This window comes from Oncorhynchus gorbuscha, linkage group LG01 (assembly GCF_021184085.1).
Source record: "Oncorhynchus gorbuscha isolate QuinsamMale2020 ecotype Even-year linkage group LG01, OgorEven_v1.0, whole genome shotgun sequence".
Lineage (NCBI taxonomy): Eukaryota > Metazoa > Chordata > Actinopteri > Salmoniformes > Salmonidae > Oncorhynchus > Oncorhynchus gorbuscha.
Window position 1 is genome coordinate 16,571,029 of NC_060173.1, and position 26,510 is coordinate 16,597,538.

Genomic DNA, 26,510 nt, shown 5'->3' on the forward strand with positions numbered 1-26,510 from the left:
ATGGGTCAAAACATTCCCGAGTGTCAGATCTTAGTTTCTAAAGGTTCTACAACATCAGTAGGGTTCCTTACCGGGTGGTATGGTAAATCCAGGGGGTAACTGAATGGTGGTCTTTTGTGGTGGTCTGACGGCCAGCTGTGGTGCAGCAGTCCTCGTGGTACTTGCTAACAGCCCAGGTCTCTGCTGCTGTACGGGGGTAGCCATCACAGGAGCACCGGGGGGCCTCACGATGGTCACTGTGGGCTGACCAACTCCATTAACAGTTGGTTTCACCCCAGCTGTGAGAGTGGGACTCGCCACACTCTGTGGCTGGCTTATTGGTGAGTTAACAACAACAGGAGGGGGAGACCCTCCGAGAATTATTGATTGGCCAGCAGAGACTGGCTGGTTGGGTGCCACCATTTTAGTGTGCATGAGAGTGTTGCTGTGGTTCATGACCTGAGAGGTGGTGGCCCCTAGGGAACCTGCACCCTGTGTGACCACCGCAGAAACCTTGGGGTCTATTACTCCATTCTGTGAGGCAATGGCCATGGGGCTGGGCTGTCTTTGCAATGCAATAGTGGGAGTAGTAGCCACTGCAGACTGTTGAGGTCCAGTGAAGTTTGGCAGAGAAGGAGGTTGTGAAGTCATGGACACAATGATATTGGAATTGCCCGCACTGACAGTACTTACAACAGTGCTGCTGCCTGACCCGACTTGGGGAGCTGCTGGCGAGTTGACCAACTTCAGAGCTCCAGTGCTACCGTTAAAACTCTGTAAACCAGGTGAAGCAGTCCTGATAGTTGTTGTTGTTGTTGTGATGTTTGGATTGGGAACAGTCGCCGCTGATGTGCCAGCAGGACCCAAAATAGTCCCTCTGTTGAAGCTAGTCGACTGAGCAGGCAAAGTTACCGATCCTGGTGGTGCGGTGGAAATGGTTTGAGATGCGGCTCCATATGTTTGTAGATTAGTACTAGCGTTTAAAACACCCCCAGTAGTGATGGAAGAAGTGGAAGCGCTGATAATCTTATTGGACATCCCCTGATTCGCGATGGGTTCCGCGTTTAACGCCGCTTTTGGGTGTCCTTGTTGTGGCGGCTCCAGAGACCCCGCTTGATCACGCAGTTTCCCTGAGAACTGGCTAACAGCGCCCGTAGATCCTTCTCGCTTGATATTAGAATATGTGGCGGGCGAAGTCTTTTGGCTGACAAGTTGCGATTCCAAAGAGCCCACTAAGTCGCTTACAGCTTTTTCGTCTACCTCATTGAAGAGCATGTCCTCCAGTGGGTCGGAGGCTCCCGCCATCTTTGATGATAGACCGTTGTGCAAATCGTAATTTAGAATGTACGCATGCGCGTGGGTTTCATATGTAGAAATAGAATTTCAAGAAAGGACCACCATACTACGTTTATGAAGATTTGAGCTGCATATTGCACCTCAACGTTTTTCATTCCACATGACACCGTACAGTAGTGCTTCCAAACATGTATGATATAGATGGAATTAAATAGGCATACTAATCTGCAAATCAAAGCTTTATAATTATTGTTTATATTTAGCAGACATGTTCCAGACTTTGGTGAAAAAGCGCGAGATTTTGATTTCCCGTTAGCCCCCGTGTTTAGAAAGACGGTGGAAAATGAGGTAGCCATATTGTAGTGGAGGACCAAAAATATAGCAAGTCAGAGAAGCACAAAACAGAGCTAGCCAAAGTTAAATTATTCAAAGAAACGTTCAGTTAGGAGGGAGATCGTTGGCAATTTAGCCATCTAAGACCGGGAAGACACCATGAGTGGAGGAACCCCTTATATCGGGAGCAAAATCAGCCTAATCTCGAAGGCCGAAATTCGTTACGAAGGGATCCTCTACACTATTGATACTGAGAATTCGACTGTCGCACTTGCAAAAGGTAAATAACTCGTGCAAATAATAATGTATCAGCACTGTTGTGCACCAACAAAATACATACAGAGATGCCTCTAAACAAACACCTTGTGGATTGGTATTGTTTCCTTGCTGTTCTGAAAAAGTTGTGTAGTTAGCTAACAAGCTAGCTAGCTAATTGACTATCATGCTAGTTAGCTAGCTAAAGTGATGCTTTAAAGGATTTGTATCATTTCTGTCGGCAGCAGTAGCTTTGAATGTAGCGCTCACGAGCCAAAACAGGTCCCCGAAAATTGTGCACCACGTCATCCATAAAAAAAAGGTTTTAATTGAACCGTTTTAACTAGGCAAGTCAGTGAAGAACAAGATTGTATTTACAATGACTGGTTGGGCCGCCCTATGGGACTCTCAATCAAGGCCTGTTGTGGTACAACCAGGAATCGAACCAGGGTCTGTAGGGACTCCTTTATCACTGAAATGCAGTGCCTAGACCGCTGCGCCACTCTGGGAGCCCCTAATATCATTTCATAGTAGTTAAACAAATTCCAATTCTTACATAATGTTAAGAATTTGTAAAAGCTTAAAGGGATGCTCCAGCGCTTTTGTGTAATTTAGGAGTAGTCTATCTGTGGACCGCACCCACTACGCATTACCACAAACATTAAGCTAGCTAGCAACTTCCTTCACCGTAACGTTTATAGAATTGCACAGCAAGATGTACCAATTCACCAAGTCTGGAACCAACAAACATTGAATAACGATGTAAGCTTTATGTAACATTTTTGAGTACGAACCCATTACACCTCATTGTTTACTAACAGGACCCTAAAAAGCTCCCCCCGCTAAAAATCGAATCGAATGGCTACCCGGGCTACTTGCATGGACCCTTTTTTGCACTGACTCTTTGCACACACTGGACTCTACCCACACACTTGCATTGACACCCCAACACACGACATACGCCCACACACAAACATGCATACTGACGCCTTACACACACTTTCATACTCTCACATATGCTGCTGCTACTTTATTATTTATCCGGTTGTCTAGTCACTTTAACCCTACCTATGGCTACCTCAATTACCTCGTACCCCTGCACATCGACTCGGTACTGATACGTTCTGTATGTAGTCATGTTATTTTCTACTCCCTATATATAGCCATATATTACTCATTTGATTTGTTATTTACTGTATTTATTCCTTCCACTATTTATATATTTTTTTTATAGAAATAAAGCTTATTTAACTGCGTTATTAGAAATGGCCCCGCAAGTAACCATTTCACTTTTAGTCTACACCTGTTGTCTATGAAGCATGTGACAAATAACATTTTATTTGAAAGCAGTGCTCAGAAGACGGGGACGAAGGACACTACTGGTGTCCCCTAGCAAGCTAGCAGCCTACTTCTTTGGTGTTTTTTTTGCCAGTTTGCATCCAACATTATTGGTGCATTACCGCCACCTGCTGTGCTGGAGTGTGGGCCAGAGACGGCGCTAGCTGCCTCAATGCAATGGCAGTAGGCACGGTATGTAGTGTGCGCGGCATGTAGTGTCCGCAGATAGACATGAATGATAATTTCAGCTCGTAGTTTTACCACGAGACAAAACGGGTCCCTCAACTGTACTACTATGTCATTCATTTTGTATTGTATATGTTACGTCCTGCAATTATCTTTTTGCAATTTATGATATTTTAGGAATTCTAATTCATACAATATGTTATGAATTTATAAGTGCTTAGGCTCCTGGACTGCATTAGCTACCTGGTGATGTAACTTGTTTTCTAGTTGGCAAGCTAACCATGTTTATTTTAGGTACATGCTGAGTGTATCATGTAACCTTGCCATATGATGAACTAACGGTGCCGTAGCGTGACAACTGCATTGCTAACATTCACAAGCAACTCAACATCAGCTTGTTGAGGAGTGATTGTCCTGGATTTTAGCAATTTGCCACCCTCCGATTTGGCGCTGTTCTGAGTAATGTGACTGGGAAAACTGGTGCCAGCAAGTTAGTAGCTAAGCTGAGATCAAAATCAGACTAGCTATGTATTTCAGTCTGTGTTTCCAGGTTGTGAGGGTTAAAGTGATTGATGTCATTGAACATTCACCTGGCTGAAAAACTAAAACTGCACCACTAATATTAAGTAACTCAACAATCTTCCTGATCCTAGTAGAAACCTGTGTACTGTATGTAAGAGAACCACAGGATGTCCAACTTTTGTTTACGAACAAGTGTGACTCGTTTCGGGAAAGTAGGCATATGTCACAGGTCACCACTTCACAGGAGAGCCATTTGAACTTAAACTTTTTTTTTTGCCAGAAATGTCTTCTGGAATATGAACTTTCATGTGTCTTAATAACAGACTTGTATGCCATCTGTAAATATGAATAAAATTGTTAAATTATTAGCCTAGTTGGCTTAGCCACAGAAAAAGACAGCACCTTTCCAGCTAGCCATGATTGGCTGAGATAATGAGGGGGCTGGACATGCTGAGAGATGAGTTTAGATTGGTCTGCTATGTAGCAGCCTTCTGTCTGTTTGAGCTGGTTAGTATGTGTAGGTAATCCTGTCAAACTAGTCTTTAGAACTAGAAGTGTTGCTCTCCACATTCTGGAGGACCGACTTTTGAAATAAGTGGAACTCGAGTGGAATTTGAGTATGATGGCTAAGGAGATTGAGAAAACACCGGTCTCCGGATTACATCTTCAAACTAAGGGCAACCATAGCATCCGTGACTGGGAGAAGCATCCATCCATGATAGTCCAGCTAGCTACATTTTCAGATTTTACACGTTTCTCATTTTGACTGTCGTTTCCATTGTTACTTAGTGTACTGCTAGTTAGCTAAAGTTAGCTGTCTCGCTAGCTAACATTGTGTATCATCTGTGTAGTAATATTATTTGCATCTCAGAGCCATTTGCCTTTCTAGTTATAGCCTAATGTTATCTAGCTAACATTTGAACCTGGTTGGTTAGCTACCTGCAGTTTCATGCAGGGTAGTAACGTCATGAGTTGGGATTATGGTTGATTGTTTAGCTAGCTACATGTTTTAACAAGACTCCACTATGCAAGTATCCATTTCAATAGGGTGTGTAAAATGGTCCATGAGCTTTTTTCTCATTTCTGTTTGAAGTAGCTAGCCAACGTTAGCCAGTAAACTTGGCTGCTTGACTGCTGCTGTTAGGACAAAACACTCGAATCAACCCTTAAAGAAATGGGTTGGGCTAATGCTTAATAGGGTGTGAACTAGAAGTCGACCGATTAATTGGAATGGCCAATTAATTAGGGCCGATTTCAAGTTTTCATAACAATCGGAAATTGGTGTTTTTGGACACAGATTTGGCAGATTTAAAAAAATATATACACTGCTTAAAACAAAATAAAGGGAACACTTAAACAACACAATGTAACTCCAAGTCAGTCACACTTCTGTGAAATCAAACTGTCCACTTAGGAAGCAACACTGATTGACAATAAATTTCACATGCTGTTGTGCAAATGGAATAGACAACAGGTGGAAATTATAGGCATTTAGCAAGAAGCCCCCAATAAAGGAGTGGTTCTGCAGGTGGGGACCACAGACCCCTTCTCAGTTCCCATGCTTCCTGGCAGATGTTTTGGTCACTTGAATGCTGGCGGTGCTTTCACTCTAGTGGTAGCATGAGGCGGAGTCTACAACCCACACAAGTGGCTCAGGTAGTGCAGCTCATCCAGGATGGAACATCAATGTGAGATGTGGCAAGAAGGTTTGCTGTTTCTGTCAGCCTAGTGTCCAGAGTATGGAGGCGCTACCAGGAGACAGGCCAGTACTTCAGGAGACGTGGAGGAGGCCGTAGGATGGCAACAACCCAGCAGCATGACCGCTACCTCCGCCTTTGTGCAAGGAGGAGCAGGAGGAGCACTGCCAGAGCCCTGCAAAATGACCTCCAGCAGGCCACAAATGTGCATGTGTCTGCTCAAACGGTCAGAAACAGACTCCATGAGGGTGGTATGAGGGCCCGACGTCCATAGGTGGGGGTTGTGCTTACAGCTTTACACCGTGCAGGACATTTGGCATTTGCCAGAGAACACCAAGATTGGCAAATTCGCCACTGGTGCCCTGTTCTCTTCGCAGATGAAAGCAGGTTCACACTAAGCACGTGACAGTCTGGAGACGCCGTGGAGAACTTTCTGCTGCCTGCAACATCCTCCAGCATGACCGGGTTGGCGGTGGGTCAGTCATGGTGTGGGGTGGCATTTCTTTGGGGGGCCGCACAGCCCTCCATGTGCTCGCCAGAGGTAGCCTGACTGCCATTAGGTACCGAGATGAGATCCTCGGACCCCTTGTGAGACCATATGCTGGTGCGGTTGGCCCTGGGTTCCTCCTAATGCAAGACAATGCTAGACCTCATGTGGCTGGAGTGTGTCAGCAGTTCCTGCAAGAGGAAGGCATTGATGCTATGAACTGGTCCGCCGTTCCCCAGACCTGAATCCAATTGAGCACATCTGGGACATCATGTCTCGCCCCCCCCCCCAATCCACCAACGCCACGTTGCACCACAGACTGTCCAGGAGTTGTCCAGGTCGGGGATGCTTTAGTCCAGGTCGGGCCATACAGGCACGAGATCCCTCATTTTGACTTGTTTTAAGGACATTGACCATTTATTTTTTCCACTTTAATTTTGTGATATATATATTTGTTTTGTTTTTTCACCTTTTATTTAGTTAACACATTCTTATTTTTTTTATTTTACCCCCTTCCCAATTTCGTGGTATCCAATTGTTTTTAGTAGCTACCAACTTGTCTCATCGCTATAACTCCCGTACGGACTCGGGAGAGACAAAGGTTGAAAGTCATGCGTCCTCCGATACACAACCCAACCAAGCCGCACTGCTTCTTATACCCAGTGCGCATCCAACCCGGAAGCCAATGTGTCGGAGGAAACACCATGCACCTCGTTAGCGCACACTGCGCCCGGCCCGCCACAGGAGTCGCTGGTGCGCGATGAGACAAGGACACCCCTACCGACCAAGCCCTCCCTAACCCGGACGACGCTAGGCCGATTATGCATCGCCCCACAGACATCCCAGTCGCGGCCGGTTACGACAGAGCCTGGGCGCTAACCCAGGGACTGATTGCACAACTGGCGCCGCAGGACAGTGCCCTTAACCACTGCTCCACCCGGGAGGCCTAACACATTCTTATTTTTAATGAATGCCTAGGAACGGTGGGTTAGCTGCCTTGTTCAGGGGCAGAAGGACAGATTTTTACCTTGTCAGCGCCGGGATTCAATCTTGCAACCTTACAGTTAACTAGTCCAACGCTCTAACCACCTGCCTCTCATTGCACTCCACGAGGAGCCTACCTTTACCGTGAATGCAGTAAGAAGCCAAGGTAAGTTGCTAGCTAGCATTGAACTTATCTTATAAAAATCAATCAATCATAATCACTAGTTAACTTCACATGGCTGATATTTCTAGTTTATCTGCATTTAATTCGTGAAAAAAGGACCGTCGTGGTGAAGGTAGGCAACAACCCCTCCCCCACACTGATCCTCAACAAGGGCCTCACAGGGGTGTATGCTCAGCCCCCTCCTGTACTCCCTGTTTTCTGAACACACAACGTCATGGCCTGATTATCAACAGCGACAAGTTAACCTACAGGGAGTAGGTGAGAGCCCTGGTGGAGTGGTGCCAGGAAAATAGCCTCTCCCTCAACAAAACGAAAAAGCTGATTGTGAATTTCAGGCGACGGCAGAGCGAGCACACTCATCCATGTCTAAGGGGCCGCAGTGGAAAGGGTTCAAGTTCCTAGTCTGACTATACTTCACACACGATGCAATCTCCGTCATACCAATTTGTAAGTCGCTCTGGATAAGAGCGTCTGCTAAATGACTTAAATGTAAATGTAAATACTACACACTGCCCTATCCCACCTCAACAAGAGGAAAACCTAAAGTAAGACTTAGAGTGCTGCCCTATTTACAGTGCCATTGTTGTGTTAACCTCTTGCTCCTACCTGACACGCAGGCGTCCCATCTGGAAATGCAAATGCGCTACGCTAAATGCTAATAGCACTCGTTAAAACTCAAACGTTCATTAAAATGCACATGCAGGGTATTGAATTAAAGCTACACTCGTTGTGAGTCCAGGCAACAAGTCAGATTTTTAAAAATGCTTTTCGGCGAAAGCATGAGAAGCTATTATCTGATAGCATGTAACACCCCAAAAGACCCGCAGGGGACGTAAACAAAATAATTAGCATAGTCTGCGCTACACAAAACGCACAAATAAAATATAAAACATTCATTACCTTTGACCATCTTCTTTGTTGGCACTCCTAGATGTCCCATTAAAAACTATTTTTTTTTTTTAGATTAAATTGGTACATATATAGCCTAGATATCGATCTATGAAGACTGTGATCAACAAAAAAAATAGTGTTTTATAACGTAACATTTTTTTTTATTAAAGTTGACGATAAACTTTCACAAAACACTTCGAAATACTTTTGTAATGCAACTTTAGGTATTAGTAAACGTTAATAAGCGATCAAATTGATCATGAGGCGATGTATATTCTATAGCTGTACGTCTGGAAATAATGTCCAGGTAAATCTCAACCAAAATATCCGGTCGGAGACCGGAAGAACTGCGCTGGCTTGTTTCTGTTTAACCAAGAAACAAATAGTAGGCAAATGACAAGACTGTTGACATCGTGTGGAAGCTGTAGGTAATTGCAACTTGGCCCCATTTAACGTGGTTCACGTTTTAACAATTGGTTGAAGTGGCGCATTAATATATTTTCCCATTTTCAGTGATCAGATTTTCCTGCACTTTTCGATAAACGTCTGAGTGTTTTCTATCCACACATACTCATCATATGCATATACTATATTCCTGGCATGAGTAGCAGGGTGCTGAAATGTTGCGTGATTTTTAACAGAATGTTCGAAAAATTAGGGGGTAGGAGTAACAGGTTAACCACTTGCTCCTACCTGGCACGCAGGCGTCCCATCTAGAGCTCTGGAAATGCAAATGCGCTACGCTAAATGCTAATAGTATTAGTTAAAACTCAAACGTTCATTAAAATACACATGCAGGGTATTGAATTAAAGCTACACTCGTTGTGAGTCCAGGCAACAAGTCAGATTTTTTAAAATGCTTTTCGGCGAAAGCATGAGAAGCTATTATCTGATAGCATGTAACACCCCAAAAGACCCGCAGGGGACGTAAACAAAATAATTAGCATATTCGGCGCTACACAAACCGCACAATAAAATATAAAACATTCATTACCTTTGACCATCTTCTTTGTTGGCACTCCTAGATGTCCCATAATCACTATTGGGCCTTTTTTTTCCAATTAAATCGCTCCATATATAGCCTAGATATCGTTCTATGTAGACTGTATGATAAATGAAAAAAATAGCGTTTCATAACGTAACGTCATTTTTTTAAATTCAAAAAGTTGACTATAAACTTTCACAAAACACTTCGAAATACTTTTGTAATGCAACTTTAGGTATTAGTACACGTTAATAAGCGATACAATTCATCAGGAGGCGATGTAACTTCTATAGGTGTCGTCTGGAAAAAAACATGGCCGAGAGAGCTCGACCAAAACATCCGGTCGGAGAACGGAGGGAAAGGAGTTCCCTTGAACCGGTTAGACCAAGAATCAATTGCGAATCAAATGACAAGACTCTAGACAACGTGTGGTAGCTGTAGGCGCTGAAACCTCGGTCTCATGTAATTCGGTTCACTTTGAACAATTCCTGGAAGTAAGCGCAAGGATATTTATTTCCATTTTCAGTGATCAGGTTTTCCTGCGCTATTCGATGAAACTCACGCTCTGTTAAAGTCACAGCCGTGATTTAACCAGTTTTAGAAACGTCAGAGTGTTTGCTATCCACACATACTAATCATATGCATATACTATATTCCTGGCATGAGTAGCAGGGCGCTGAAATGTTGCGCGATTTTTAACAGAATGTTCGAAAAAGTAGAGGGTCGACTTAACAGGTTAAAGCCTGAATTTAAAATTGATTAGATGTTTTTGTTACTGACCTACACACTAACCCATAATGTCAAAGTATAATTTTTTTGTTGACATTTTTACAAATGAATACAAAATGTAATGCTGAAATGTCTTGAGTCAATAATCATTCAAGCCTGAAGTTCAGGAGTGAAACTTTTCTTAACAAGTCACAAGTTGCATGGGCTCCTTCTGTGCAATAATAGTGTTTAACATGATTTGAGTGTCGAACTCATCTCTGTACCCCACACATACAATTATTTGTAAGGTCTCTCAGTCGAGCAGTGAATTTCAAACACAGATTCAACCACAAAGACCAGGGAGGTTTTCCAATGCCTATTGCCTATATATGCCTATATACAAAGGAGGACACCTATTGCTATGAGAGTCAATTGAGCTCCGGTGTATCCTGTTTCCATCCTTGAGATATTTCTACTTGATTGGAGTCCACCTGTGGTAAATTCAATTGATTGGACATGATTTGGAAAGGTACATGCCTATCTATGTAAAGGTCCTAAAGTTGACCGTGCATGTCAGAGCAAAAATAAAGCCATGAGGTCGAAGGAATTGTCCATGGGGCTCCGAGACAGGATCGTGTCGAGGCACAGATTTGTGGAAGTGTACCAAAACAATTCTGCATCCTTGAAGGTTCAAGAACACAGTAGCTTCCATCATTCTTAAATGGTAAGGGTGTTTCCAAACTAAGACTCTTCTTAGAGCTGGTTGCCCGGCCAAACTGAGCAGTCATGGAGGTGACTAAAGACCCGATGGTCAATCTAACAGAGCTCCAGAGTTCCTCTGTGGAGATGGCAGAACCTTCCAGAAGAACAATCATCTCTGCAGCACTCCACAAATCAGGCCTTTATGGTAGTGGCCAGACGAAAGACACTCTTCAGTTGAAGACTCATGACAGCCCGCTTGGAGTTTTCCAAAAGGCACCTAAAAAGGACTCTCAGACCACGAGGAACAAGATTCTGGTCTGAGGAAATGCTAAGCGTCACGTCTGGAGGAAACCTCGCACTATCCCTATGGTAAAGCGTGGTGGCAGCATCATGCTGTGGGGATGTTTGTCAGCGGCAGGGATTGGGAGACTGGTCAAAATCAGGGGAAAGATGAGTGGAGTGAAGTACAGAGATCCTTGATGAAAACCTGCTCAGGACCTCAGACTGGGTTGAAGTTTCACCTTCCAACAGGACTAAGACCCTAAGCACACAGCGAAGACAACGCAGGAGTGGCTTCGGGACATGTCCTTGAATGTGCCTGGACTTGTTCCCGATCGAATATCTCTGGAGAGACCTGAAATGGCTGTGCAGCGACGCTCCCCATCCAACCTGACGCAGCTTGAGTTGATCTGTGGAGGAGAATGGGAGAAACGGCTTGTAGCGTCATACCCAAGAAGACTCTAGGCTGTAATCGCTGCCAAAAGGTGTTTAACAAATTACTGATCTGAATATGTGATATTTCAGTTACTGTATTTTTTTATATATACATTTGCTAAAATTGCTAAACCTGTTTTTGGTAGGCTCTGTGGTGTTTGTGAATTGAATCTAATACATTTTAGAATAAGACTTTAACGTAGCTAATTGTGGAAATGTCAAGGGGTCTGAATTCTTTCTGGCTGCTGTGTGAGTCGATAGAGCAAAAATATGAAGTGTTCTTGTGTACACAGTGTATATATTTCGGACTCTGACATTGGTCGTTCGGATTTTTATTATTTTTATTTTGAGGATTTGTGTGTAGTGTTGTGTTACTGCACTGTTGGTGCTAGAAACTTGCATTTCCCTTCACCTGCAATCTGTGTACATGACCAATAAACTTAAATTTGATGTCACTGCCTATGCTAACTATGTTTTGTCTTTCCTCCGTAGTTCGCTCTTTTGGCACAGAGGATCGGCCCACCGATAGGCCCATCCCGCCCCGAGATGAGATCTTTGAGTACATCATCTTTCGAGGTAGTGACATTAAGGACCTGACTGTATGTGAGCCGCCCAAGCCAACATGCTCTCTCCCTCAGGACCCTGCCATCGTCCAGGTATGGGCAGCTTCTCCCAACCCCAAAGAAATTAAATATCCCAAGTACACCCATGTGAAACAAAGACACGTTCAATAAAAGTCAAGAATCAGCCAAGTGTCAATTTGCATTGCCATTCCACTATACAAAAGCAATATAGTTGTCTTTCCATTGCACTGTGTACTAATATTTGGCTTGATCACCCTTTTTCTCCTCTCCAGTCGTCCATGGGCTCGGCCCCTCTGCCTGCTCCTGCTGCCGCATCAGCATCGTTTCAGTCGGTGGGCTCCTACGGCCTATTCAACCGAGCCCCGGTGCCCCCATACAACCAGTTCAGCACCAGCCCCTTGGTGTCCCCGCAGTTTGGCGCCGTTGGTGTCGGTAAGAGCCACAGCAGCACGAGGCCTGGATATGGTGAGGAAGTGATCGCTAGCTAAGTTAATGTCACATGTGTTCAAGGTCTATTATCAGTTGTACTTTACTAATGTCAAGTGTGTTCTAAGGCTGAAATTAGTCATGTTAGGTGTTTCAGTCACATTTTGCTAATGCTATGCATTGAGTCAACTACCTGTGAAATGCGGGTAGATATTAGTCTACGTTTTAAGCCAACTGTCAGGAAAGAACATAGTCCTGCATGCTTTCCAAGGGTTGCGGGTCTTCATGTGGTCCATGGATCAGGTTGGGCATTCCACAGGAGCAGAGGAAGATTGGACTGTAGGCTCCACTATTGTCAGTCACTTTCCTTGTCTCCACTACACTTATTAGACATTCAAAAGGGACATAGTACACACTTTATAGACACTCACACTAAATAGACTCTCACTATGTCGTTTCTCAATTAGACAGTACCACTCACCATGTCTGCTCTATTACACTGATGCTAATCAATCAGGATCACGGGTCAGGAACTCGCCAAATCATGAAATGAGGCCATTTGGAACGTATACTATCCAGAGAGGACTCTCCACCTTGTGCCGTTGCCCTAAATACTCTACACCTGCTGTTCCTCTCCATACAGGAAGATCAGTCCCCTCCTTTGGGAGTGACACAAGCTCAGCTGCACCCCAGTCTCAGAGCAGTGCTATTGGTGCTGCTCTCCCCACTGATTCACGCTCTCTGGGTACCACTACTACCCTTGTATCTAAAGGTAAAAGAAGGAAACCACTGTGGCATTTATTTATGTTAGGCCTGTGTATAGTCTTGTGAAGAGCACAATGAGGTCAACCTATACTGCTTTGGAAAACTAGAATGTGGATCAGTACGAAAATGTCTTCTCAAATAACATATCATGCTTTTCACAACACGTAACCTGTATGTCTTCAACACACTGTTATGTAGGTTTGTTGTCAACTACACTACCATTCAAGATTTTGGTGTTACTTACAGATGTCCTTGTTTTTGAAATAAATGCACTTGGAAACGGACGATTTTTAATGGAATATTTACATAGGCGTACAGAGGCCCATTATCATCAACCATCACTCCTGTGTTCTAATGGCACGATGTGTTAGCTTATCCAAGTTTATCATTTTAAAAGGCTAATTGATCATTAGAAAATGCTTTTGCAATTATGTTAGCACACCTGAAAACTGAGGTGCTGATTTAAAGAAGCAATAAAACTGGCCTTCTTTAGACTAGTTGAGTATCTGGAGCATCAGCATTTGTGGGTTTGATTACAAGCTCAAAATGGCCTGAAACAAAACTTTCTTCTGAAACTCGTCAGTCTTCTTGTTCTGAGAAATGAAGGCTATTCCATGTGAGAAACTGAAGATCTCGTCAATGCTGTGTACTACTCCCTTCACAGAACAGTGCAAACTGGCTCTAACCAGAATAGAAAGAGGAGTGGGAGGCCCCGGTGCACAACTGAGCAAGAGGACAAGTACATTAATGTCTAATTTGAGAAACTGATGCCCCACAAGTCCTTAACTGACAGCTTCATTAAATAGTACCTGCAAAACACCAGTCGAAATGTCAACAGTGAAGAGACTCTGGAATGCTGGCCTTCTAGGCAGTTGCAAAGAAAAAGCAACATCTTAGACTGGCCAACAAAAATAAAAGATTAAGATGGGCAGAAGAACACACACTGGACAGAGGAACTCTTCTTAGAAGGCCAGCATCCTGGAGTCGCCTCTTCAAAAACCAGGACATTTCTAAGTGACCCTTAACTTTTGAAAGGTAGTGTGAATCTGACTCTTGACGGGCAAGTGCGGAGTAATTTTTGTCTGAGCATTGTTGAGTATCCCAGTGTAACCCCAACCCCTCTTTTCTACCAGTCCGCACTAGCCCCTCTCTGGACCCTCTGAGGAAGAGCCCCACCCTAGAGCAGGTTGTCCAGGCCACCCCATCAGGCCCCCCAGCCCCTGGCTTGGGCCGCAGGAGTCCCGCTCCCGGCCGCACGGCCCCATCAGCTGCAGCTGCCGGCCCCGTCCACCAGAAGGCCCAGCAGCACCACCACCATATCCAGGACGGGGGTGAACCCAGGAGGACCGGTGAGACTGTCAGTGGAGCCCGCAGCAACCAGGCCTGGCCTGCGCTCCGCAATGCACCGATCTCTCATCAACACCACACCACTGCTGTAGATAGGGCTTCCACTGCAGGGCTTATGTACTCTGTCTTTAGCGCCTCAGGTGAGACCTATCGGACGCTTTACCTGTGTGTTTTATATTTTGGGGACTGCAACCCCTAAGTTAGCATTTGTAAAAACCAAAAATGGCCCGTGATTGTAAAGTTCCATTCCAAAGGTTCTGCATTTGAACCAATTGTGCCTTTTTCTAAGGTAGGAGTCTATAGTGTTGGGGTAAATCTCTTTATTAAAGTTGATCCGAGCTCTCTAAACTGAAGGACTATTCCAGGCACAGAGGGCCAGAAAGCACCCAGACCAGAGTCTGAGCAACAGGCGCCAGGTGAAGGCAGGGATGCCAGTCAACAGCCAGCAGGTTAACTGACCACCTCTGCTCTAACCGTCCTCCGAGCTCAGCTCCACGCCTATTCAGACTCTGCATGCCCTAGTTAATTTTACTCAAACCGTCGCGCCCATCTTAATGTACACATCCTGTGTGCTATAGTAGGTTACATAGCTGGTTACATTACATGGTCCGTTGCTTGCGACTGTCTGCATTGCTGTGCACAGATTGACATGCTCTTCGTGTCAATAGAAGTAATGAGATGGCTGTTCTGTTTAGTCGAAGTTGTGTTCTAGTTATTCTATTTTCCAAATTGTTGGCGATAATATGTTGTGTGGGTTTGTAGTGTGTTTTGATGGGTAATGCTGTTCACGCTTTATGGTTATGTGCTGCTGGAATTTGTCACATCTGTCAGGGTTATAATATTTTGAAGTCTGATGGAAGGCAGGCCATTTGCTTTTTTTTCGAGTGTATATGGTTATACCTGGGGTAGTTGCCTGTGCTCTCATCAACTAGCCTAGGATGCAGTGGAAATGTCTGCATACTTTTTATTATTAATATTCTACTCATTTTGTGGTATTATTTAATTTTATTGTTTGGTGATTGCTACGTGTTTTTATATGCTAATATTGTCTCTTCTGTCTCTGTTTCCCAGCTGGCTGCCCCCAACCTCAGAGGCGTGGTCGTGGTGGTGGACACCGCGGCAGGGGCCACTTCAACGTGCGCCGAGACGGGCCAATGAAGTTCGAGAAGGACTTTGACTTTGAGAGTGCCAATGCCCAGTTCAACAAGGAGGAGATTGACAGAGAGTTCCACAGCAAGCTCAAACTGAAAGGTACCGGAGAATAGTTGAAAAATGGGGGGCCCTGTCACGTGACTCAACACCAACACTTGGTGAAAGAGACTGATTTTGGTATAGTATCCAGTTATGTGGATGTGCGCCTGCCAAAATGTAATGGCCCATATTGAAGAAAGATGTCTGACTTGTGATTTACCCTTTATATTATTGAGAGTAAATTATAGTGTGCAACTTCCTTTATTTTTCATGAGTGTCTGACCTTCAATGTTATCCTACAGATGAGAAGCCGGAGAAGGCAGCGGTGAACGGGGAGGATAAGGGCGATTCCGGGGTGGAGACCCTGAACAGCGAGGGCAACGCTGATGAAGGGGGAGAGGCCCTAACGCCCAACGTATACTATGACAAGTCAAAGTCTTTCTTCGACAACATCTCCTGTGATGACAGCAGGTAGGCTACAGCTGCCCATATCCATCCCAAAGCTTTTATAGCAGTTACCTCTTTGTCCCTTTATCTTGTACTTGATTAAGAACGAACAATATAATATTATTTTTCCCTTGGGCATGCCCAATATGTTTGAGTTTGAGTTTATTTTTACAGGGACAGTGCACATTAATCAACGTTTCAGTAAAAGTGCCGGTTTTAGCCAACCGGCTAATTTTCAAACGCAGTCCCTGGGCAGGTTATTAAAAACAATTACAATATAGACAATAGCAACGTAGAACGAGCAAGACATAGCAACGTAGAACGAGCAAGACATAGCAACGTAGAACGAGCAAGACATAGCAACGTAGAACGAGCAAGACATAGCAACGTAGAACGAGCAAGACATAGCAACGTAGGACGAGCAAGACATAGCAACGTAGGACGAGCAAGACATAGCAACGTAGGACGAGCAAGACATAGCAACGTAGGACGAGCAAGACATAGCAACGTAGGACGAGCAAGACATAGCAACGTAGGACGAGCAAGACATAGCAACGTAGGACGAGCAAGATGGAACAAAAAGCAGCAAGACAAAATTCATAAAAACAACAGTGTTTCCACACCTCACAAGCTACAGACAACAGACAACATGGAAAGCGGCAACACACAGCTAGGGACCATGTTCACAAATCTGATTGACCTTTAGCCAGGTCTTCAAGCATTTTGTGAAAGTGTGATATGTGGTGCAGTTATGAGTGTCTGATGGCAGTGTATTCCAGACATGGGAAGCTCTCACAGAGAATGCAGATTTACTAAAGGTGCTTTTCCTTAGGGGAACTATAGTCACCTCTCATGGCAGACCTTGTGGATCTGCTGCCATATGTCTGGGTTTTCTGTTTAACAAAAATATTGAGTGAAGGGGGAGCCAGGCCATTAAGGATCTTGAATACAAGACATGCGTCGGTGTATTGCACAAGATTTTCCCAACTTAAGAGCTCATGCTTTCTAAGGATGTGACAATGATGATTGCTATTGGGCTTCATATCAAGCACATTGAGAGCCTGTTTGTAGACAGACTGAATGTGATAATAACCATCTTCTATTCTGTTTTCCAGGAAAGCTGCAGAAAGATCTGGAGGAGGCTCTGGTTTCCCACGGTTTGTCTTCTCTCAGATCCATTCTATCCCATGCTAATGTTTTGATACTATACAATGTGGTGTTGTTGATACACATACTCCATGTACTATACAAGTCCATTGTGGATTCAGCAAGGAACTGTCATCATCCTCGTCCAACCACAGCTGAGCATCCAACATTTTCTCATTGGCAGGGAGCGGAGGCAGACCTGGGCCGAGGAGAGGCGGATGAACTCGGAGACGTTCGGCATCCCTCTGCGTGGGGGTCGGGGCCGTGGGGGCTACCGTGGGCGGGGCGGTATAGGCTTCCGCGGGGGCAGGGGGCGCTCGGCCAGCAGAGGGTCCTTCGGCCCCCCCCAAGGAGGCCACGGCTACAGGGGAGGATACAACAGAACAAGCCAGGGAGGACGGGAGTTCTCAGAGAACTTTGAATACAGGGTAATGTATATGTTTGTTAACCATTAAGGTTGGAATTTGCCAGGGACCTCAAGATACGATATTGTCATGATACTTAGGTGCCGATACAATGTGTATTGCAATTCTCCTGAATATGTATTGCGATTTGATACTGAATTCATTGCGATTTGATGTTTCAGACATATTGCTCACGATATGTCTGCTACAGAGAGCGCATGAGAATGAGTTTTAATCAGTCATGGAAATAAAAGTGCTGAAAACAAATTGGCTCCCTATTTAAAGATGGAGAACAAGCTATGAAGGAAAAATACTGGAGTTTTTGTGCAGGTGTAGCCAACTAGCCCCAAAATAATATTGTGACATTTAACTATTTGATTTATTTTCCCTCATCACTACCTTTAAGCACTTGTACATAACTTTAACAATAGTGAAGTCATCAAAATTAAGGGTCACATTTTTTGCCTTCCAGAAGGATAACAAGGTGGCCGCGTAAAACAACTGGAGGACGGATCAACAGAGTTGCAACACCTCATGTTTAAAAATAGTTTAGGTTGCTACTTTTGACTAAAGGAATGAAGATGTTCTAGCTGTATATTTGTCACCAGCACTGGGTTAGACTGCTTGAATGCAACTTATTTTCCATATCTTTTAACAATGGAAATGATGCAATATGTCAAACACAAATGTCATGATCTCTTCAAAACTATTTCCAGGTGGCTTAATTGTGTATAAGTATCATATTTCAGAGGGATATCAGTGTTTTTTTTTTTTTTTGCAATTGGATTTTTTTCCCTTTTTTCTCCTAAACTTGTATTTGATCATATTCTGTTAAATGTAGAAGGCTGTATACATGAGCCTTCCAACTGAGGAGCACTGACGAAGGTTTATTTGTTTGGATATATCCTGTTATAACTTCAGCGGAAAAATAGTCAGTGGGGTCCGTCAGTTACTTCCGTGTATACTACACATACCATACCTAGTCCGCTAGGCATCTATTTATCCCACTTCTCTAAATGGCAGAGCTTGTGGTTTTTTGCTAAATATTCTCAACTTTTTGTCAATATTCTGTTTTTCATTTACTTCCAGCTCTTACTTTAGATGTTTTTATTAGGGCTTTATCAGTCTTCTGTTAATTCTGGTTTAAACCAAGAAGGAATCATCTGTATTGTCTGTTACTCCCATTCTACACTGTAGTGTATGGAGGATAGAGATGGTGCTAGATGTTAACACTTAGCTTTATTCTTCTGGTTTTGTGATATAGTTTAACTCTGGATGCGTAACTAGGAGTAGGGAAGGATAGGTCAGTAATGGCGCATAAGTCAGAACTCATTTTCTTTATTTTAAAATGTTCTGTATGTTGCCCTGTACTCAAGGGCTCCTGGTATTGTGTGACTAGAGTTGTATAATGCTGCTGTTTGCTACAGTTCTTTTTCTAGCGTCATCTACAAGAGCTAGCTAAAGCAGGCCATCTAAGTATGCTTCTTCCTGACAAATGGCCCAGTTTATCATTGGTTACATTTTTGTTTGTAACCTTTCTATGGAACTTACCAAAATGTTGGTTATTCACTTTTACCTCTTTTTTTTTTTGCCAGGCAGTTGCTTCTGAATTGGTTAAAACCTCATCCTGAATTCTCCATTTCTTTCAAACAGGAATGCCAGAAATAATTTCACCCACCAACATTGCTTAGTACTTGAGATGTCTGACAGAGAAACCATGTCCTGACTAAGCTCTTGATTCGATGCCACTAACTCTGTCATTGCACTGCATGGTGGTTGATAGCCTGCTGCAGCTACACAATGGCAGAAGAATTACTGAGTTGAGTACGTAGACTATTAGAACGAGGTGCATAGCCATTTGGTTTTAGCGAAATAGGCATTAGTTACATGGCAACATTGAAGCTATTTTTGGAGGATTTGAATAATTGGGCACAAATTGGTTAATGGGAAGTAATGAACTTTGACTGAGTATTAGAAAGGTACACACAGTTGCACTTTTACTATTGAAGTCATTTTATAAACAGTTGTCTTTTAGTTAATTTGTGTATACTGAGGATGTATTCCAGTTCTGCTAACTGGATGACAATATGTATGAGTCCCACATGTCACCCTAGTCCCTATATCGTGAACTACTTGGCTCTGGTCAAAAGTAGTGCACTTTATAGGGAATATGGTGTTATTGGGGACACTTACAATAATGTTACCATGGTAACTGCACAGTGCTATTTGGTGAACTAGGCGCTCCTTCATTTGAAAATGTACTAGATTTATTCAGAAGTATGTAAATGTCAACATTGCAAAATTTGAACGTCTTGATAATTTCCATTGAAGGATAGTTATTCCCTGGAATTGAGGCACTGTAGTGGAAAGTGTTTTTGCTTCTGCCCCCATTTAACTTTTGAAAGCTTCAGGTAACTTAAATTACCAAACATCTACGTACGACCCTTGTCTAATTTAGTTAGGTTGTGTTTTAAGTCCCGCATAGAATGGACTTTTCTCTTCCTATTATTTTGGCAATGTTACTCATGCATGTCACCTGTTGTAATTTGTTCAGATACTCTGTCCAAAAACTAATTTGGCACCTTATCGAGGCATGCAGAAAAGTCAATAACGTGTTAAATTGGATGGGGGATGCTCAAATTCTCACAAGTGTCTTAGCGGCGTCTTGTCTGGGACGTAGGGTGGTAATGTAGAATGGCTGGTGGGATAGGATGAATCTCAACTGTATTGCCTTGATTTCTCTTTCCTTGCATCTTCCTCAAAACACTTTGGGAGAAGATCCTATGCTTCAATGTGCTTTTTTGTGAAGACAGAGGGAGGACATAAGGAATCAAGGAAATAGTTGAGATGCACCTATAGGATCATGTGCCTAGTTCAGGGGAATGTCCTTTGTCTCCATTTCATGTTGGGTTGTAACAAAACGAATGCACAGAACACTGCATGAGGGTCCTCCACATCAGAAGCTGGAAAATCATGACCCAAAGCAACGAAGATACAATAACTTACTGAAATGTCTGTGCTGTGGGTAGTTTGTTTGCACTTCAAGATCTTTAATATTCAGACGTAAAGGTTATTGTTTATTTGGGTTACTTTTCCTAACAGTCTCTGGTTTCACAGCCACTTGTTTTGTCTCTAAACCCAGCATGATGATCTCTCCTGTGGGCCTCGGTGGACTTTTTTTTTTTTAAATTCAGAGCATACAATAAAAGTTGTTCATTACATTGTATTTTTCCTCCTTATGGTTTGAGTGTGAGTACCTGCTGAGTATTCCATTGCTTGTCTTAATCATTTCCCCCCTTCGCAGCTTCCTCAAATAGAAATGGTCAATTCCACCTGTGTTACCTGTGCCTTTCTTATTTCCCTCCCTCTGCTGTAACCGACAACGTTTGGTATGTCTAGCTAAGCCAAATTTAGATAGCGAGTGTAAACCATACGACCCCATGGGGTTTTCATTGGAGAAGGTGGTGGAGGGAGGTGACTGGTTTGGTGTTTATAGTAGAGTGACAATGCATGGGTCTGCCATTGGTGCATTGGAGTTATCTAACGATTTCTTACTACAGCACACAATTGGAGTGCGGCTAATTGATGACGTTTATCGCGCCCCTGAGAGTCAAGTGTGGATTCGGTTCAGTCAGTTGTCCTGATGAGCACTTCCCAGCTTATGTTTGCTAGCTTGTAACAAACGCAACATAAAACAATGTAAAATAAAATATTTTGATGGGCGAGGGAGAAATATGTAGTCTTGGTCACCGTGGCATGCCACTAAGCTAACATGACAAGCTTGTTCAATACGATTGCTGATGTGAGTTCCTTCACACTGGGTAGCTGCATCCGCATGTGCTTGGTGGCACCTTAATTGGGGAGAACGGCCTGTGGTAATAACTGAAGTGGAATTGCATTCAAACACATGGTTTCTAGGTATTTGATGTCGTTCCATAATCGTTCCGGGCATTATGAGCCGTTCTCCCCCTCCGTTGCATCCAGAGACTTGTGTATTTTATTTTAATTTTACTAGGCAAGTCAGTTAAGAACAAATTCTTATTTTCGTATGTATGGGCAAGTGGGTGTCGAAAGGAAAGTATTGGGTGTGTCGATAGCGCTCTGCTTTTGGTTAGACAACAGAACAATTAGCCAGGTTTTACCAGATGTATAAATGTGAAGCATCCGGTTGGCGTTTCTACTCACTATCAAATGGTGATGAGGAAGCCCAGTCGCCGGCATTGGGGTGAAATGGATTTTGGCCGACATTCGGCTCATTTTCTCATTGACAAAACATTTGATCTACAGTTCTGTTTGTAGTTTTGCAATCTTTAACAGTTTCCCAAAAACTGTCGTTTAGAATGAGTGCAATGAAGAATTGAGCTATTGCGCACACACGCTTCATAGACTAGGCGTTCCCTAATGGAACGTATTATGCAAATACATGTTAGAACGCGCCAACAGGATCTCGCTAGCTCGTGCTTGGCTCTGCCCACCTTGCTAGTTCTGCCCACTGATTTAATTTGCTCTCATTGGAAACGACAGGCTGTACACTATCTTGGATTAGTGGGTTTTGATTGGGGGGGGAATACTGCTCATTCGTCCATTTCTTAAAGTGCAACTACCATACATTGAGCTACCATACCCCGAGAGTTTGGACTTTTTACACCAAATAATGTATGAGTCGTATTTCACTTACTTTTACGCAAATAGTTGTACATTTTCAGTCTTAAAGCGATTGTTTATTTTAATTTAAAATGATGTTTTTTTTTGGTTCATGCGTTGTTTACTGTGATGGTCACCCTGATATTGGTTGGGTAACTACTGCCCACGCGTTGACGGATAGTAGTGCTTGTCTAGCAGGAGCGAAGGGCACTGTCGTTGCTGTCCATGCCCTCGCCATTGAGTAGTAGACTGTCTGTATCAATGTGATATCCAGATGGTTATTAGTTGTTTTATTGTGTAGCCTGCTATCCTACTTAAAATAAAATCATGTGAGAGGGGGAAAAATGACCACGTAGCTACCACTGGCAACATGACCGTGCTACCCAGTAGGAAGCACTTCAAGTCCGCAGGCACAACACCAGAGCATTGGCGGCCTATCGACTTGTAGTCCTGCCCAACCAGCCATGCAGAACGGTTTATAGTTGCAACAAATCTGCCCGATTAGCTGATTTGCTTTCTATATGCACACTCGCCCATATTCTGGTCGCCATATTGGACTGCAGCTACCCATACTTGGAGCTGTAGGCTATCACATCGTTGGCTATAGATCCCCGCCGTGGATTTGTCCATAATATCCATAAAACCTAGCAGTCAAAACAGGGAAATGGCTCCTTATTTTCCCACCATTCATTTTTCCCATTGTGAATTTTATAAACACTTAAAAATAAGGGTTGTATTTGAATAAAAGTCACCTTGTCTGAGAGATTTACATGCTTATCAAAATGTCACGCCAGTGTAAGTCTACACGAAACACGGCCCTTATTTGAAGTATTCCTAAAATCCCCTATGGGGAAAAAGTTATGGTGGGATAAACAATTGGAACCATTTCCTTGTTTGACCGCTAGGTTTAATGGGTATAATGACTCTTATTGTCTTACTCTTACCGTTCTCCTTGCAGCATGATCACAGATATATATATATTTTTTTTTTTTTTTCAAAAGACTCATCCTGGAAAGGCATGCTAAACTTTGGGAATAGCACTTATTTTTGCACTCTATTGCAGTAAAACTGTATTCCACAGAGTTGCAACCACATTCAAATATAATTTGATGTATTTTATACACACAAAAAACATTTACTCATACTGGTGTGTTGAAACCTATTGTGTGTAGGCTATATTTAAAGAAATACACTTTTAATAAAATACATACTATGTAAATGAAAAAATTGAAACCATTATGAATGGAGACATAGAGGACAGAGAAAAGCCGACTCCTGATATAATTTGGGATACCGTTAAACTGTACATTAGAGGAATGATAATCTCGTACTCTGAAAAAGTTACATCTGATTTGGAAATTAGAATGAAAGAAAAATAATTCACCGTTTTAGAAAAAGCCCATTAAAGGTAAAGATAAATGTTTCTGAACTTTAAGCAGGAATACAATATTTTACTTTTGAAGAGAAACTAAACTCAAATAAAGCATACTACTTAATGGCAAATAAACCAGGTAAATACTGTAGCAGCAAATTGGGGACCAACTTCATATTAATGCCCATGATTTTGGAATGAGATGTTTGATGAGCAGGGGTCCACATAGTTTTGGTCATGTAGTGTATCTTGCAGCTCTCATAAAATGAAAACACATTATACCAGTTATAATTTTAAAAGATAAAGATATAAAAATGTGGAAATTAGGAACAACAATGCGCTTAATAAAAATAATCAAAGCTTCTATGAAAATGTATATAAATCAGAATTAAACAGTTGGACGGATCCTATTGCCTTCTTAGAGTCAACAACCCTGAAGCAAAAATAATAACTAAAAACAGAGATCACCCCAAAATAAATATTACACACTTTTAAAAATATTTGCACAGATAAAAGCAAGAGGAATGGATGGCTTTCCCATAGAATTGTTTTCAACTTTTTTTTCAAATCTTTCAACTTTCCAGCTGAAATAATACATTTAATACAGATATTATATTAATGTTCTAAAGCAAATATTTACACAAATAATACATTTTCTGAGGAAATTGCTTTGAAAGGGGCACAAGACAGGGATGTCCCCTCTCCCCCCTCCTGTTTTCACTGGCAATTGAATCTCCAAGACCCAAATGTAAGAGGTATGAGTAAATATGAATATAAACTAAAATTATTTGCAGATGATCTCCTGATATATCTGACTATTTTTAAAAACTCAATGCCTCCTTTGCTAAAAATATTTACAGACTACTTTTAAAATATCAGGATATAAAATTAACGTGAAAAAATTATGGAAATAAGAAACATAAAAAGAATAACTCACAATCTACAGCAATCCTTTTAAGTGGCACAAAATATATTAAATACGAAGGATTCTTAAGTGACAACAAATATATAAAGAATTTTCAAGTTCTGAACCATATGAAAGCAGGTCTAATTAAATGGAACAATCATCTCATAAATCTTACAGGTGGAATAAACCTCTTCAGAATAGTATGGCTCCCAAAGTGAATACCTCTTACCCCAGCGAAGTATGCTCAGTTATAACAGACTTTATATGGGCAATTAAAATTCATAGAATAAAAAGTAAAGTTTTACATCTTCCTAAATCTGAGGGTGGTTTTAACCTTCCATAGATGTAATTGTATCAACTTGCTGTCACGCCTTGGTCATTGTATTTTGTGTTTTCGTTATATGTTTGGTCAGGCCAGGGTGTGACATGGGTTTATGTTGTTGTATTTCGTATTGTTTTTTTTGTATTATTGGGATTGCGGCTGAGTAGGGGTGTTGTATGGGCTTGGCTGCCTGAGGCGGTTCTCAATCAGAGTCAGGTGATTCTCGTTGTCTCTGATTGGGAACCGTATTTAGGTAGCCTGGTTTCGCTTTGTATTTCGTGGGTGATTGTTCCTGTCTCTGTAGTTTCACCAGATAGGCTGTAATTAGGTTTTACGTTCCGTTTGTTGTTTTGTATTTTGTATCGTTATTTCACGTGTCACTTATTCTATTAAAGTCATGAGTAACCACTACGCTGCATTTCGGTCCGACTCTCTTTCTACAAACGAAGAACGGCGTTACACTTGCTACCCAAGGCTTTTACATGCGACATACTGTATAGTTAAATGCACTAAATAAAGAGGAACAATGGGTACATCTTGAAGATGCACATGCTCATCCCCATAATCTATTTATGTGTCTATCTTCAAAGGATAAAGCTAAGAACATTAACAACTTCATAGTTAGGAACACTATAACAACATGGAAGAAAATGAAAGTATTCTACAATAACCAATATCACTCCCTAAAAAACACAGCCCTATGGAACAATCCTTGGATAGCTTTTCAGAATCCACTGATAAAGTGGTCCACATGGAAAACGAAAGGCATAGAAAAAGTAAATGACTTGGTAACAGGAAATGCATTTATTTCCATGACAGATTTAATAAGTAATAACGTTGAGGGAGAGGTTGTTGTCCTGGCACCACACTGCCAGGTCTCTGATGACCTCCCTATAGGCTGTCTCATAATTGTCAGTGATCAGGCCTATCACTATTGTGTCGTCAGAAAGCTTTTGTTAAATTTAAATGTTTGTACTTTTACCCCTTTCTCCTCCCCAATTTCGTAATATCCAATTGGTTGTTACAGTCTTGTCCCATCGCTCCAACTCCCCTACGGACTCAAGAGGCGAAGGTCGAGAGCCATGCATCCTCTGAAACACGACCCTGCCAAGCCACACTGCTTCTTGACACACTGCTGGCTTATCCCAGAAGCCAGCCGCACCAATGTATTGAAGGAAACACAGTCCAGCGGGTGACCATTGTCAGCTCGCAGGTGTCTGGCCTGCCACAAGGAGTCGCTAAAGCATGATGGGATTAGGCAATCCCAGCCGGCCAAACCCTCTCCTAACCAGGACGACGCTAGGCCAAATGTGCCGCCTCATGGTGTTGGAGTTGTCCTTGGCCACGCAGTCATGGGTAAACGGGGAGTACGGGAGGAGACTAAGCACGCACCCCTGAGGGGACCCCATGTTGAGGATAAGCGTAGCAGATGTGTTGTTGCCTACACTTACCAACTGGGTGCGGCCCATCAGGAAGTCCCGGATCCAGTTAAATTTAGTCAGGAAGTTTAGTTACAGTGTCCTTAGCTTAGTGATGAGCTTTGTGGGCACTATGGTGTTGAATGCTGAGCTGTAGTCAATGAAGAGAATACTCACATAGGTGTTACTTTTGTCCAGGTGGGAAAGGGCAGTGTGGAGTGTGATTAAGATTGCGAAATCTGTTAATCTGTTGGGGCGGTATGCGATTTGGACTGG

General features: G+C 42.8%; 2 protein-coding genes across 4 annotated transcripts in view; one reads left to right on the forward strand and one right to left on the reverse strand.

Moving 5' to 3' along the window:
• Positions 1 to 1,297, reverse strand: part of LOC124033760 (transcription initiation factor TFIID subunit 4-like) — an 18,115-nt gene extending 16,818 nt beyond the window's left edge. For both annotated transcript variants that reach the window (XM_046346009.1, XM_046346000.1), the window contains exon 1: positions 72 to 1,297. In XM_046346009.1, the coding sequence (XP_046201965.1) occupies positions 72 to 1,284 (1,213 nt within the window). In that variant the 5' untranslated portion in view covers positions 1,285 to 1,297. The remainder of the gene's footprint in view (positions 1 to 71) is intronic.
• A 283-nt stretch (positions 1,298 to 1,580) lies between these two features.
• On the forward strand, positions 1,581 to 20,797 carry lsm14aa (LSM14A mRNA processing body assembly factor a). Of its 2 annotated transcripts, none has more exons than XM_046346041.1 (10): positions 1,581 to 1,888; positions 11,754 to 11,917; positions 12,118 to 12,310; positions 12,915 to 13,043; positions 14,170 to 14,385; positions 15,455 to 15,634; positions 15,877 to 16,045; positions 17,137 to 17,178; positions 17,352 to 17,595; positions 18,044 to 20,797. In XM_046346041.1, exons 1-10 carry the CDS (start codon positions 1,768 to 1,770, stop codon positions 18,065 to 18,067), a joined length of 1,482 nt encoding a protein of 493 aa, XP_046201997.1. In that variant the 5' UTR covers positions 1,581 to 1,767; the 3' UTR covers positions 18,068 to 20,797. The 2 variants fall into 2 exon arrangements, with proteins under 2 accessions (XP_046201997.1, XP_046202006.1); XM_046346050.1 differs by having other exon boundaries at positions 18,047 to 20,797.
• The last annotated feature ends 5,713 nt before the right edge of the window (positions 20,798 to 26,510 follow it).

Excerpts from the sequence above, each read along its gene's own strand:
- lsm14aa (XM_046346041.1), top strand. The coding sequence starts at position 1,768 with ATGAGTGGAGGAACCCCTTATATCGGGAGCAAAATCAGCCTAATCTCG. Across the intron at positions 13,044-14,169 it reads TACTACCCTTGTATCTAAAG|TCCGCACTAGCCCCTCTCTG; the intron begins GTAAAAGAAGGA and ends CTTTTCTACCAG. Across the intron at positions 17,179-17,351 it reads GGAGGCTCTGGTTTCCCACG|GGAGCGGAGGCAGACCTGGG; the intron begins GTTTGTCTTCTC and ends TCTCATTGGCAG.